This window comes from Hyaena hyaena, unplaced genomic scaffold (genome assembly GCF_003009895.1).
Source record: "Hyaena hyaena isolate Hyena2069 unplaced genomic scaffold, ASM300989v1 scaffold_1310, whole genome shotgun sequence".
NCBI classification, from domain to species: Eukaryota; Metazoa; Chordata; class Mammalia; order Carnivora; family Hyaenidae; genus Hyaena; species Hyaena hyaena.
This window is the reverse complement of record NW_024081920.1, coordinates 125,871-141,549: the sequence shown is the minus strand read 5'-3', so window position 1 is coordinate 141,549 and position 15,679 is coordinate 125,871. Positions and strand designations below refer to the sequence as shown.

The window sequence follows — 15,679 nt, the reverse complement described above, 5'->3', positions numbered from 1 at the left end:
ATCTTTAAAAAATAAATAAAGCCAGTAAGACTAGCACTACAGAGAAAAGAAATAAATTTTGTCTCATTTGATAGCTATGAGCTATCAGTATTAATAGATATCATTAATAAATTAATATCAATATCAATAAATTACTGATGAGCACTAAGACATGGATATGGGAAGGGGAAATAGATATAGTGGTAAATTATGTTCTAAATGAACATTGCTATGATACCTAAAAAAATCAAGATGCAAAATACCCAATAAGAGATTCTGTTCACTTCATATTTCATATGAACACATTTGGGAGCATTAGTTTTGCACATCTCTGACTTCTTATTGATGAGACAAGTAAGGAGTGTGGGGGAGAAGTTTATCTCTCCATCAGTCCTTTTATCCTAAGTGCAGATAATGGAATCTTTCTCAGGATACTCTATGGTGTTAGCTATGGTTCGTGCAGGGAATTTGAGTTGGGTTTGTTTTCATACAGGCCCCCAAGGGCCCTAAATTTGGGTAGTATAAAACCTTATTCCCATTAGTAGATATACAAGAGCTCTCTAGCCCTAGTCCTGCTGCAGGTGAGTTTCCAACTAAATGTGTGATGGAGATGAATAGTGATGAGAGATTATTGTCTAACAATTAAGGAACAGGTTACAGCTGAATTTATTAAGCTACTATATTCTCACTACCATAGAAAGATTTCCTGACTGAAAGAGGTCTTTACTGGATTATGCTAAAACAACTTACATTTTTTTCTTAAAATTTTTAATGTTTTATTTATTTTTTAGACAGAAGGAGAGAGAGAGCATGAGCAGGGGAGGGGCAGAGAGAGAGGGAGACACAGAATCCAAAGCAGGCTCCAATCCCTGAGCTGTCAGCACAACGCCTGACATGGAGCTTGAATTCACAAACCATGAGATCATGACCTGAGTCAAAGTTGGATGCTTGACTGAGCCACCCAGGCGCCCCAAGACAACTTAGATTTTTAAAATAACCATCTACAGGGGGAACTTATAGTTGTGGTATAAATGACCTTAATTCTCAGTGATAACTGTATATTAGGGCATGGTCTTCTATAATAATAATAATAATAATAATAATAATAATTTTGAAATATGCTCATCTGGAGCCCAAAGTTAAGTACAGGTTTTAAAAATTGATTACAAAGAGGGAAGCAGATAAATAAATAGCTTGGAGATGAATGTTTATAGTCTTGCAGCACTTAGCTAGTTGGAAAGTCTCTATTTTTTTTAATGTCATTAATAAAATATTTCCCCAAATTTGTACTTTTCTCTGTCACTCTGCACAAGTCAATTGGAGCTGAGATGAACTTCCTTCCTACCTTCCTTCCTTCATGTTTCCTTCTGTTTTGCTTTCCTTTCTTCCTTTTTCACCTTTCCCCTCTTCTCTTCCTATATTTCTCTATCCCTTCCTTATTTTTTTCTCATATTCTCTTATACTTGTTTTTCTTTTCCTATAGAAAAGGAAGGAAGGATGGAAGGAAGGAAGGAAGGAAGGAAGGAAGGAAGGAAGGAAGAAAAAGGAAGGAACAGAAAGAGACAGAATAAACCATCTAATATTTGAACAAATGTGCTTGATTGGAAAAGTAGGAAAGAAAGCACTATAGTAATTTAAAGAGGCATTGTTAATAAACAGGAAACTATCAAGAGCTACTTAGCAAAAATAGCACTGAATACCTCACAAGGAATGGGGAAAGAAAATTAGTATTATCCAGGTGTACCATGATCAATCCAATAAGATAGAGCAAGCTATACTTCTAATGTGTTGTGTCATGAAAAGGCACATCCATTGAAAGATCATTTTCCAGATAATTACAATGATCTTGCGCTATTTGGAAACCTTTGAACATGGCACACAATTCAAAGCTCATGACAGGCAGAATGAAGGGCATAGGTAAAGGCAAAATAAAGTAATCACTTATCTCTCTACTGGGGCCTTGAGACAGGAATATACATAACATGCTTCAGGGAAAAGATAAAATTCAATAATTGTATTGAATTGCGTGAAAATATGACTATAGTAAAGGTNCTTATACTTGTTTTTCTTTTCCTATAGAAAAGGAAGGAAGGATGGAAGGAAGGAAGGAAGGAAGGAAGGAAGGAAGGAAGGAAGGAAGGAAGGAAGGGAGGGAGGGAGGGAGGGAGGAAGGAAGGGAGAGAGGAAGGAAAGAAGGGAGAAAGGGAGGAAGGAAGGAAGAAAGGAAGGAAAAGAAGGAGGGAAGGAGGGAAGAAGGAATGGAAGAGAGAGAAAGATCATAACTAGAGTGGTAAATCAGGAGCATGGATTTCTTAGGCCTGATGTTGACCACGATCATTGTCATTGGAAACAAATCTTTACTTCTCAAAGCTTTTCCTTTCAATATGTTTTTTCGCTATCACCCTTCCCTCTAATTCTCCCACACACACTTGCAAGGATGGGTAGAATTGTTGGATATCTTGGGACATTTTTAAGAAGTTGGCAACCAACAGAAACTTTGGGATTCTTCATTAATTTAATTCCCATTGAAATACTATAGCAAAGAGATGCATTTCTGTCCTGGAGGTGATTTCCAGCTGCAGTGCTTTCCTGTCTTGGTGTGGCTGGTTTCATATCTGAGGTATACTACAGTGTCTGTTTATCTTTGTGCAACTCTTATTATATCTGAGATACAGCAGAGCATGTCTGTGGGAGCATATGAGTCAATATGGAGGGATGCATGATGAAATGTAGTTCTTCATTTTGGATCTCACATTTTATATCAGTGTCACAACTGATATTGAACAAACTGATTTAAGAAGTCTTACTCTATTCCCTATCATTCAACAGGTCTAGGTACTTTATATTCTTAAATCTATCATCATGATCTGTGTGTAGGTGTCTTATCTGTGTGCAGGTGTCTTATGTGTTGTCTTATCTGTTGATATGCTTAGGCAAAGTGTATTTTGTTTTCAAAGAGGATTGACACCTCAATATAAACATAAGCCCTTTCATGTTTTTAAATTCATTCCAGGTTTTATATGGAGTTTCAGCAAATGAATATGATATTATTGTCCAAAACTTCAGAGGTATACCTCTCATAAAGTTAATGTTTCTTCCACTTGTAGAGTGCTCAGTCAGTGCCTACATATTACTTTGAACTCAAGTTTTAGCATTTGTTCTTATAATAAGAAAGCTACAGATAAAAAATAATCCTATTGGAGAGGTTTATGAAATGCATTTTTGGCTCTCATTTTTTTCCTTCTAGAAGTAGTCAACCACTTCTCTTCTCAACAGTGGCAAGATGCTCCACACAAACACTTCTGCTTTCTACCCAGACACCTTTTTTCTCACAGGCATCCCAGGACTTGAGGATTCCCATGGCTGGATCTCCCTGCCTTTTTTCTCCATTTATTTAATGGCCCTGTTGGGTAATGTTACAATTTTGCTGATCATCTGGTCTGACCGAACTCTGCGAGATCCTATGTTCTGCTTTCTCGCCATCTTATCAGCCACAGACCTGGCCCTTTCCACATCCTCAGTGCCCCGAATGCTGGGTATCTTCTGGTTTGAAGCACATGAAATTGGTTTTGGAGCCTGTGTGGCTCAAATGTTCCTGATACACACCTTTACGGGAATGGAGTCCTCTGTTCTGTTGGCCATGGCTTTTGACCGCTATGTGGCTATCTGTGTACCACTCCGCTACACAACCACCCTGACACCCCGGGTGCAAGCTGGCATTGGTGTGGCTATTGTAATGCGTCCTGTCCTGCTCATGTTGCCCATTCTCTACCTAACCCATCGTCTGCCCTTCTGTGAGACTCGAATTATTGCACATTCCTACTGTGAGCACATGGGCATTGCCAAGTTGGCCTGCGCCAGCATTCGAGTTAATGCCATTTATGGGCTTTTCGTGGCTTCTTTTCTTATTTTGGATGTGGCACTGGTTGGAATCTCTTATGCCTACATCCTCCGTGCAGTTTTCCTCCTCCCATCTCAAGATGCTCGTCACAAAGCTCTGAGCACATGTGGGTCACATGTTGGGGTCATGTGTGTTTTCTATACACCCTGTCTCTTCTCCTTCCTCACCTACCGATTTGGCAAGAAAATTCCCGGTTATGTTCACATCCTTGTTGCCAATCTCTACGTGGTCTTCCCACCTGCCCTTAATCCTATTATCTATGGTGTGAGGACAAAGCAGATTCGCGAGCATGTGATCCATGCTCTCACTTCCAAGTAGAGGTTCTTGTTTCCTCAGTTCTTGAGGGTGTCTATATAACTAAAAGAAGTTAATTTTACTCTACTCTAGGTTGATTATTTTTTAAGTGCTCCTCATATCAAAAGATCCTCCATATCCTAAAGGAACAAATTTAGAAGAATGCTTTCTGTTCTGAAATCTCAAAAAGAATGCTTATTCTTCTGACCACAGGGTTCCATTAGAGTAGTGCAAACATCACACTCAAAGTCCCTTCCCTTTTAACTAGGGAGATTTAGTGAATCTTCATCTCTCTGTATTTGAAAATAGGATAGTATTCCAGCTGGGCACAATCAGTTTGTCAACTGCCTTGCTTTGTCTGAAAAAAATAAAAACAACCACCAAAAAACTAAATTTGAATGTCAAATAAGAAAGACTTTCATAGATTTCACAGTTAAAGACTTAAATATATCTGATTTCCCCGAGGACAATACTGGGATATTTCGTGCAGTTTAAAAAAAAATGTCTCGGGTTTTCACCTTTCATTTGAGCACGCTTTATCTTATTTGTCATGAAAAGTTGTAGACACTATGTGCCCTCAGTGTGCCACCTCCTCCCTTTATGGAGAATCATGAAGTGAAAGTACCTGAAAACAGTATTTGTGTTAAAGGATGAAACTCTTGTTTTTAAGAGAAGCTTTATGTATAAAATTCTAACAGTGGTTTTGAGTCATGTTTAATCAGATTTTTTTTCCTTGGGAGTGGTGTGTGTGTGTGTGTGTGTGTGTGTGTGTGTGTGTGTGTATTTCTGTGCACACGTGTGTGAAGTGTATTTAGGCAATCTTTTTTCTATAGGACCACTTTGCCCTCTCCAATTCCCTCTTTATTTGTGGAATGCAACATACATGCAACCTTTGCAACTTAATGCTTTACAAAAGTAGATGAATCTTACACACATTCTGGTAGAGATTAAATTTTCAGTCACCTACTTTTATAAGAATTTTATGAATATTTTTTACAAGTATTTTGTGTAATCTTATAGGGACATATCTCCTCTATGATTCCTGAGGATCAGAGACCTTGTTATTATTCTTCCTGAATTTGCTGTGATCAGAAACTGATATGCACATAAAAATAATGACATAGAAGGTAAAAGTGACTGCTCCGGAGTCTAGAAACTAATTTCCTGTAGGCATGTTTACCATCTGATGGTATGATAATGATTGTACAACTTTGCAACATGACTGAGCCAGAACATGTATCTTCAGGATTTGGAAGTATGAAAGATGATCTTTCAGCAAGGAACATGGACTACAGTAAACACTTTCTGAAAGGAATTAATGGACAGTGACACAGGGATATCTAAATATGATTATCTGGAGAATTTATTTCCTGTGAGCACATTGAACACATTAAAAGTTCTTTACTCTTAGGTATAGAAAGATGCACAGTCTGAGTCTTTGATGTCCTCCTGTGTCAAAAGTGAGCCCAACAGCGTTCTTCCCTGTGTTTTATTTGGACGTTGTAATGTCTCATTTTAAGTATAAATCAAATTTAATAATATTTAAGAATAAAATACAGGGGCACCTGGGGGGCTCGGTCAGTTAAGGGTCCAACTCTTGATCTCAGCTCAGGTCTTGATCTCAGGGTCAGTCGTGAGTTCAAGCCCTGCACTGGGCTCCATGCTGGGCATGGAGCCTACTTAAAACAAACAAAAACAACAAACAAACAAACAAACAAACAACAAACAAAACATAAAATAAAGATTGACTTCTTTACATTTATAAACTATTTTTACAAGTTGATTTTAAATCTCCATCCAATGTGTGACCCTCTCCCTTCAAAACCACACAGGATTAGCAACATGATTTCCTCAAAGAAACTAAATTCAGTGTCCTACCTTTTGAGGGAAAGTTCATACATATTTCTAGTTGGTCTGATTAATAGGATTCAGATATGCTAATCTGTAAGTAGTGATGTTCTCTATTAAAATTTTATTTTTATTTATTTTTTTTGTGAGTGACATGCTTTATTAATGTGCTTCCAGTCAATATTTGCTCTTGACAATCCTAATACAGTTTAAAGGGAAAGCCCTTACATGAAAAGCTGTTGTGTTTCACAAAGAACTGATTTTGATTCTCTACGAATCATTATTACTACCTCCCCTGGCCTGGAGAAGCATGTTTGCTCTTACCTACAAAAATGGGGACTTTTTCAAAATAACTATGAAACAGTTACAGTAAATGAATCATTGCAAACTTTTACATGTATCTGCATAGTCACTTTTAAGAAGATAGTTATCAAAAATTAACTTTTCGTTTATGCCAAGAAACAATGAAATAAACAAGTTACATTAATGTTATAATGTGATTTTATTTTTTTCTCTATTAAAATTTTAGTGGCTTCTTTATATTCATGTCCTAACTGTGCCTTTTATAGTCATAATGTTCATTGTCTCAAATCATCCCCTAACTTTATTCTATGTAAATTCCATGCACTACAGCTAAAATCCAAGCACTGTTTGGTGGCAACAGCACTAAAAACATATTTAAATCCTGTATATAAAATCAGTGTCCCTAACCCCTGTGTTGTTGGGGATCAAGCACTGTACCCCACATTCCCATGTAGTCAAAAGTCCACTTAAAACTTTTGACTCCCCCATAACTTAACTACTAATAGCCCACTGTTGACTTGAAGACTTACTGATATTATAGTCAATTAACACAGCCTAAAGAACATCAGCCTAAAGAAGAAAAATCATATTGATCATATAGATGGTGAAAGGAAAATATTTTTAATGGCAACAGCACCTATTTATAATAAAAATATGAAGCAAACAAAGAATAAAGGAGAATTCCCTCAACTTGATGTAAAAAATCAAAACCTACAACTAAAACATATGTACATTTAAAAAGTCATAATAGCCCAGTTAAAACTTGAGTAAAAGATTTGTCCAGATACCCCACAAAGAGAATATACAGATTGAAAATAAGCACATGAAAAGATGCTCGCATGTTTTTCTATTAAGGAATTACAAATTTAAAAATGCAATAAGATTTCACTTAATGCCTCTAACAATGGCTAAAATTAAAAATAAATAAAGCAATATCAAAGGTAAGTGAGGGTGCAAAGAAAGCAATAGAACTTTGCACTCATTTTTGGTGGAAATGCAAACTGGCACAATCACTTTAGAAAAACACATGGAGGGGCATCTGGGTGGTTCAGTCGGTTAAGCGTCTGACCTCAGCTCAGGTCATGATCTCTCAATTCATGAGTTCTAGGCCTACATCGGGCTCTATGCTGACAGCTTGGAATCTGGAGCCTGCTTAGATTCTTTGTCTTCTTCTCTGTCTCTGTCCCTCCACTACTACTCTGTGTCTCTGTCTCTCTCAAAAATAAAAATAAACATTAAAAATTTATTAAAAAAAAGAAAAACATATGGAAACTTCTTACAAAGCTGAATATAGTGTTACCATGTGATTCACAATTACATTCCAAAGAATTTACCCAATGGGTTTGAAAACTATGTCCACACATAAACTTGCACACAGATACTTACAGCAACTTTATTCATAAAGAACTAGAAGCAACCAAGATGCCTTTCAATAGGTAAATGAAAGTCCAAACTGTGAGACATCCTACCATGGATATATCCAGCATTAATAAGATACTAAACCACGAAAAGATACAAATGAATCTTAAATGCATATTCTGAAGTAAAATGAAGTGAATCTGAAAGGGCTTTATATTGGGGGACTCTAGGGAAGTTAAATTATGGAAAAGCAAAACTACTGAGACCACAAACATATCTATTCTTGCCAGGGGGAGCAAGAGTGGGGAGATGTTGAATATGTGAAGCACACGGAAAATTTTAGTTTCTATATGATACTGTAATGGTGGATGTATGATATGCATTTGTTAAAACCCTTAGAATTTTACAACACAAAAGATGATCTTAATGTATGCAAACTTAAAAAAATCATCGAGGCATTCAGGGGATTCCATGATGAAATACAAAGATATGAGAAACACTGTGTATTAAAAATGTAGGGAAAATCTCACTAAAGTGCATGGGGAAAATGTTTTAACCTAAGCAACTCGGGAAATGAGTGGCGTCTGTGAGACCAAAGGCAAAAGGCCTATACATAAAGCACTGTACTCTAGTGGATAATATTTCCCCATGGGGATATAGGTTAACAATTCTAGTACAGCTACATATACATAGTGTTAATGAATAATTATGTAACTGTATGGCATATAGTCGGGACCAGGTTTCTCATTTTTGGAATGGCAGTTTACAGAGAAACATGAGAGGATACTAGAATAATTCTTGTGGTAACAGATTAGAGTTAGAGATATCACTATGCTTAGTATTAGATAGATGACAGATGACAGAAAGAAGATAGATAAATAGATGATGGATATTTATATGTATGTATACACACATGCAGGCTAGCATACACATATATATTTCCTTGCTCTGCAAGCTGAGAGGGTCTTAGGCCAATGACACTCTAGTAGCAAAGCAGACCCTGCACCCAAAACTTTGTTTCTAATACCATTATCCAACTAAAGGAATCAGTAATCCTTGGAGAAATATCACAATCTAAGATTGAGGCAGATGGTATATAGGATATGCTTATAGCAATTTGTGGTCCCAAAAGTAAGGAAGTGACCCTGCAGCCCCCAAAAATATCCCACACAATTGTGGGGTTAAGACAAACGGACACAGGAGCCAATTGAAAGAGTTCCTAGGGGCGCCTGGGTAGCTTAGTCGGTTGGGCGTCTGACTTTCGCTTAGGTCATGATCTCGCGGTTTGTGGGTTCGAGCCCCGCGTCGGGCTCTGTGCTGACTGTCAGCTCAGAGCCTGGAGCCTATTTCAGTCTGTGACTCCCTCTTTCTCTGACCCTCCCCTGCTGATGCTGTCTCTCTCTCCTAGAAATAAATAAAACATTAAAAAATTAAAAAAAATAAATAAAAAGAGTTCCTAATAACCAAAGCTGGTCAGTGTGAAAAAAATAAAGTAGTAATGGATTACAGTCTAAAGTATAAAATAAATATTTGAGCCCATACTGATAAAAATAAATGACTGAATACATAAACATATAAGGGACTAGATCATCTCATGCAAAAACATTTCCAAACAATATATGAGGATGCTCCATTCCAAAGGAAACAGAGCATCACTACTCACTGTTTAATTTGTTGGCTACACATTGTAACTTACTGCCAAATAGTAAACTTGGAAATGGGGGAGAAAGAGAATCCTGACAAACACAACTTCAGCCAGAGGATGAAGCTTAATATCAATAGTGATAAACTATGTTGATAGTACATACCCTTGAAATGTTTTGACATAAGTGGTATTGTACTTCATTGATCTCCCCCAATAATATAACTCTAGTCTAATCATGGGGAAAATAATCATACTAATCTCAACTAGGGGATATTAAAAAAAAAAAAAAAACCTAACTAATACTTTTAAAAACTGTGAACTCATCAAAACTAATAAAAGACTGAGTACTAACTGTCACAGTTAAGAGAACCTGAGAGAACTAATTAGATATCACTAGTAAATGTAATTTGGTATCCTGGATAGGATCCCACAAGAGAAGAAGAACATCAGGTACAACTAAGGGAATCTGAGTAACATATGAACTTTATAAAATATGAACTTTAGTTAATATTGGTTTATTAATTATAACAAATTACCATACTAATGTATAATTTTACTGATAGGAAAATTGTATATGCATTGATATGAGAACTCTGCATTTTTCTGTAATTTGTGTTATAAATAACTTTTTAAAAAAGTGTATAGAAAATCAATTAGCCAGAAATTACCTTACAGATCTAGGAGAGAGAAACAGGATGTTCTATGAAATATCACTAAATTTAATATACTGTTGAAATTATGAAAGGCAACTGACAAAGGAATAAACAACAAAGGTGAATACACTGAACAGAGAATCTAGAAACATATGGATTTCATGGTCACATGACAGTGCTGACATTGGAGATCTCAGTGTCACTCTTTAAAACCCAGGAATTTCCATATGTTTACTGACAAAGCACTGCCTCTGCAACCAAAAACCTGAGGTTTTAAGGGAAGTTAAATCTGGGAGGTTGAGAGAGTAAAGGTTGTTAGAAAGCCTAATTTACCAGTTTGGATACATAACTAACCCAAGAAACACTACACAGCTTTTATTTAGTAATAATGTGGATGTTCTAAAAGCTATTTGTTTTACTAATATGTTTTTTCTTTATTGGCAATAAATCTAGGAAGGAAGTTGATGTCTTTTATCAACTCCCCTATAACTTCAAAAGTGAATCAAGGAAGCATCTCCCTGGCAACTCCCATCAGTATGAACTTCCACAAAATTTCCTAACCTGAGAATACTGAATGTTAGTTAAGCAATTTAGATTATTATTAACAAACCATTACAAATTTCATATTATATATCAGAAAATGTTTTAATTGTTAAAAAAGTATTACACAAGTAATAGCTTTTTTAAATCTTCACAACAATGCTTTGCACTAGATACTATCCTGCTCAGTATAGAGGAAGAAATGGAGACACAGAGTTTAAATTTCTTCCCCAAACTCATATATCCATTAAGTATGGAAGATAGGATTCAAACACAAAAAGTCTGTCTCAAACTCCATCCATTTAACCAATTTTCAATATTTCACATTCCTTTCCTGAGACCTCTTTTACCAGCAAATTAAACCCTGTCTTATTTTACTGTTAATAAGAACAAGGAAGAAAGAAAATTTGTGTTCAAAACAACTGGTCTTTGCTTTATTATATTCTCTCTCCCATCAAAGTTCTAAAGAATACTCCATTCCATGAAATGATGGATACTTGCTGGGCTTCCGTTTTTCTTGACAGCATTTAAGGTTGAATTAGGATGGCAGTGGGAGGGAGGAGGTATGTAAATTCTGGAGGAATTGACCAGGTAAGAGTGAGGTACAGAACATGCTAATGAAAAAAGAATGCCAGAATGACATGCCAACCCTTACAGAAAATCATCCCAGATTTTCTGTGACCTGGACTTGTGCATAGGGCCCATGAGAGGGAATCTAGAACTAGAGAGATCTTGAAAAGGAAGCCTGGGAGTAAGCCCACCCTCCTCATAGTCTCTCCGTCCTAGAGATAAGCCAATTCATCCCAAGTCATCCCAAGCCATCCCAAGCTTGGGAAACAGCACCCAGGATTAGGCCTTTTTTTTTTTTTAATCATCAGTGATGCTATGCTTCGTATTTACAAAGCATCTAGCTCAGTGTCTCTGGACAAATCTGTTTTCCCCAGAGAGCACCAATGTTGGGAGACACTCCATTTTAAGGCAGTGTTTATGTTATAAGTCTTACATCTCAGTCAGAGTGGGTGAAAATGGAAACATTCTGAAGCAGGTGGGTGAACTAGCTTGTTAAGAAAGCTAGAAGCTATGTTGGTAAGTATGGCCTTGGGTCCAGAAAGGATCCACCAAGACAGGAATTTTTCTTTCTTCCCAAACAAAGAAACAAAAAGGCAGAAACCATTTTAATGTGGCCATTTCATTGAGATGTAGGTGAAAGAGATAACATAGATGACAGGAACAGAGAAAAAAGGAAAGCTAACTGACTATGGAAACTATCAGTGAGCCCAGAGTGTAACAAGATAATAATTTACATAGACTAAGGTGTAAACTATGACAAAGACTTCATAAATCTCTTTCTTAAATTTTTGGATAAGTGGTGTGCATGTGTGTATGTGTGCTTATGCAATACCTTTTAAACTTGCTTTCTGTGTCTTTCTTTAAGTCTTTATGTCATTCAAATCACTTTTTCCTTTGCCTTTTATGGTCGAAACTTAACCTTCAGTCTTGCCTTTTCTTAGCTGTCACCATTCTATACCTATGGTGCAGAACTTTACATAATTTTATATACCCCTCTGTCCTCCATTCAGGTCTCAAGATAAAAATATCACAATTCATACTTTCATGTAACTGGTGGTTAAAAATACCGGATCAAGAATCCTTTCATTTCCAAAGCTATTTAAAAAAAAATTTTAAGGCTTGACTCATCATTTATGAAACCAATTCCAAAGTTTTCTAAATATTCCTTTTATTTTTTATTTTTATTTTTTTTAATGTTTTATTTATTTCTAGGAGAGAGAGAGAGACAGTGTGAGCAGGGGAGGGTCAGAGAGAGAGGGAGTCACAGACTGAAACAGGCTCCAGGCTCTGAGCTGGCAGTCAGCACAGAGCCCGACGCGGGCCCGAACCCACGAACCGCGAGATCATGACCTAAGCAAAAGTCGGACGCTTAACCGACTAAGCCACCCAGGCGCCCCTCCTTTTATTTTTTTAACATTTATTTATTTTTCAGAGACAGAGACACAGAGACCAGTAGGATACGGGCAGAGAGAGAGGGAGACACAGAAATCAAAGTAGGCTCCAGGCTCTGAGCTGTCAGGACAGAGCCTGACCTGAGGATCGAACCCACGAATCATGAGATTATGACCTGAGCTGAAGTTGGATGCTTAACGGACTGGGCCACCCAGGGGCCGCTCCAAATATATCTAGATCCATATATACCAGGATAGTTAAGTAAAAGTCTCTCTAAAATTTTTTCTATAAACTGCCTTAAATTTGTTCCTAATTGGAAGATAACACAAATATGACAACAGCAATCTATACCAAGAAGAAAAATGCAAAAAGTTTAGCACTTATATTTTTAAAATTTCCTAATGTATGTTGGCCTCCTAATTAATACCATGTTTGTTTATAATTCATGAATTAAAGTTGCAAAGTATGTATTATTTCAATATTTTATGTGAAGACTATGTTTTTTAAAGAAATGAGGTCTATAGAATATTGCTAGACAGCTTGAAAGAAACAGAAGTATTACTTTAAAAAAAAATGTTTCTCTTCAGATTCTGAACTCTTTCACAAAGTTAGTTTTGGCTAGTTGGGCCCAAATCACAGTCACATAAGGCCCTTTATATATTTCTGCCTCCAAATTATTGCCCTTGAGTGTGTACCACCACTATGAATCACTGTCTCTTCTTTGCTAATTTGTTCTTTTTTCTCCTTGTCACCAAAATAATCACAGGCTAGTTAACTAAAAATTTTTTGACCACCTTGGGGTGCCTGGGTGGCTTCGTCAGTTAAGCATCCAACCTCAGCTCAGGTCATGATCTCGCAGTTCATGGGTTCGAGCCCCACATCAGCCTCTTGTGGTGACAGCTCAGAGCCTGGAGCCTCCTTTGGATTCTGTCTCTCTGCCTCTCCACAGCTGGCTCTCTCTATCTCAAAAATAAATAAACATAAAAAATTTAAAAAATTTTTTGATCACCTAATGTACTATTCTTCCTTTGAATAGGGTCACCTAAATAAAATCTTCTTTTCCATGGCAGCTGATAGTTTTGCAAAATTATTGTGAAATTCCTGGAAATCTTCTAAGTAAGAGTTGGAAAATAAGTAGGGTTCTAAGAATCTCTGAACTTCTAGAGCCTCCAAAAGACAGAAAATGTCTTGTCTAGGTCAATTCTATTTCCTCTAAACAGGGGAACATAGGCTCAGGAAAATACTGAGGAAAACCTAATTAGCTGACTCCTGTTATTCTATTATTGTTGTTGTTTTTGTTATCATTATTATTGTTGTTGTTATATTCACCACATACTCATTATTTTATCTTGACATATTTCTTTTGAGAGTTCCTAAAATGTATTTTTATTAAAGGCTTGGAAGTTACAACTTCCGTAAAGCAAAAAAGTTCTCTCAAATGTAACTCCAGCTGAGGAAGTATCAAAAAAGCACCACAAAACCCGAGAATATCATAGTACAGAATGGAATCAGTTGCCCATGTTCTTTGAAGGTTCAAAGAAGAGAAAAGGACATGTAAAGTCAGGATTATGATATATTGAATTATCCAGTTTTATTAAATTTACCCTTATATTTTTAAACACATTCCAATTCATATTATAATTGCTAATAATAAGTATACATTATTTTATCCTTCAGAAGTTCCCAAACGTCTAGTTAAATTAGATCACATTAATCAGGGAGCTTTCTGGAAATCATCAGGTGCTATCCCATACCTAATGATTCAGAATTTTCAGGGTCAGGACTTAGAAGCTGTATTTTTATCTAATACTCCACAGGCTATTATGAAAAGTCAAGATTGGAAATCATTGCTGTGCAAACTCTCTTTCAGTGTGTGTTTATAGGAGTCCATGGAGACTTTTAGATTACTTCTTGATTTGTGGTAACTTTGAAGAGCAGTTCAATTCTCATACTTATAATTGCCTGGCAGAGTGAAACCAAACCTGAGGTGCTAATAAATCTGTGAAGTCTCTTCTTTCAATTTCTTTTGTTGTTTTTTACTCAGCATTTCTATTTAATTATATTCTTTTTTTTTTATTTTACAAATAGCTTATTGTCAACTTGGTTTCCATATAACACCTGGTGCTCATCCCCACAAGTGCCCTCCTCCATGCCCATTACCCCCCTCCCCCCCCATACCCATCAGTCCTCAGCTTGCTCTCAGCATTCAAGAGTCTCTCATGGTTTGCCTTTCTCTCTCTCCCCCACTATTTACCCCCTTCTTCTCACCCATGGTACTCTGTTAAGTTCCTCCTAATCCTCCTATATGTGGAAACATATAGTATTTGTCCTTCTCTGCCTGACTTATTTCGTTCAGCATAACACCCTCAAGGTCCATCCATGTTGCTACACATGGCCAGATTTTATTCTTTCTCATTGCCATGTAGTATTCCATGGTATAGATAAACCACATCTTCTTGATCCATTCGTCCGTTGATGGACACTTAGGCTCTTTCCATGTTTTAGCTATTGTTGAGAGTGCTGTTATGAACATTGGGATACACGTGCTTCTATGCATCAGCATTTCCCTTGGGTAAATTCCTAGCAGTGCTATTGCTGGGTCATAGGGCAGTTCTATTGTTAGTTTCCTGAGGAACCTCCACACTGTTTTCCAGACGGGCTGTACCAGTTTGCATTCCCACCAACAGTGTAGGAGGGTGCCCGTTTCTCCACATCCTCGCCAGCATCTAGAGTCCTCTGATTTGCTCATTTTAGCCACTATGGCTGGTGTGAGGTGGTATCTCAGTGTGGTTTTGATTTGTATTTCCCTGATGAGGAGGGATGCTGAGCATGGTTTCATGTGTCTGTTGGCCATCTGGATGTCCTCTTTGGAGAAGTGTCTGTTCATGTCTGCCCATTGCTTCACTGGGTTGTTTGTTTTTTGGGTGTGGAGTTTGGTGAGTTCCTTATAAATTCTGGATATTAACTCTTTATCTGATATGTCATTTGCAACTATCTTTTCCCATTCCGTCAGTTGTCTATTAGTTTTATGGATTATCTCCTTAGCCTTGCAGAAGCTTTTAATCTTGATGAGGTCCCAATCATTTATTTTTGCTCTTGATTCCCTTGCTTTGGGGGATGTGTCAAGTAAGAAGTTGCTGTGGTGGAGGTCAAGGAGGTTGTTTCCTACTTTCTCCTCTAGGGTTTTGATGGTTT

The 15,679-nt window shown here is 37.0% G+C and overlaps 1 protein-coding gene across 1 annotated transcript; it reads left to right on the top strand.

Annotated features, from left to right (window-relative positions):
• Nucleotides 1-3,259: 3,259 nt before the first annotated feature.
• LOC120224938 (olfactory receptor 52J3-like) lies at nt 3,260-4,198 on the top strand. Its single transcript, XM_039223177.1, has one exon. It carries the CDS (start codon nt 3,263-3,265, stop codon nt 4,196-4,198), a length of 936 nt encoding a protein of 311 aa, XP_039079108.1. The 5' UTR covers nt 3,260-3,262.
• The last annotated feature ends 11,481 nt before the right edge of the window (nt 4,199-15,679 follow it).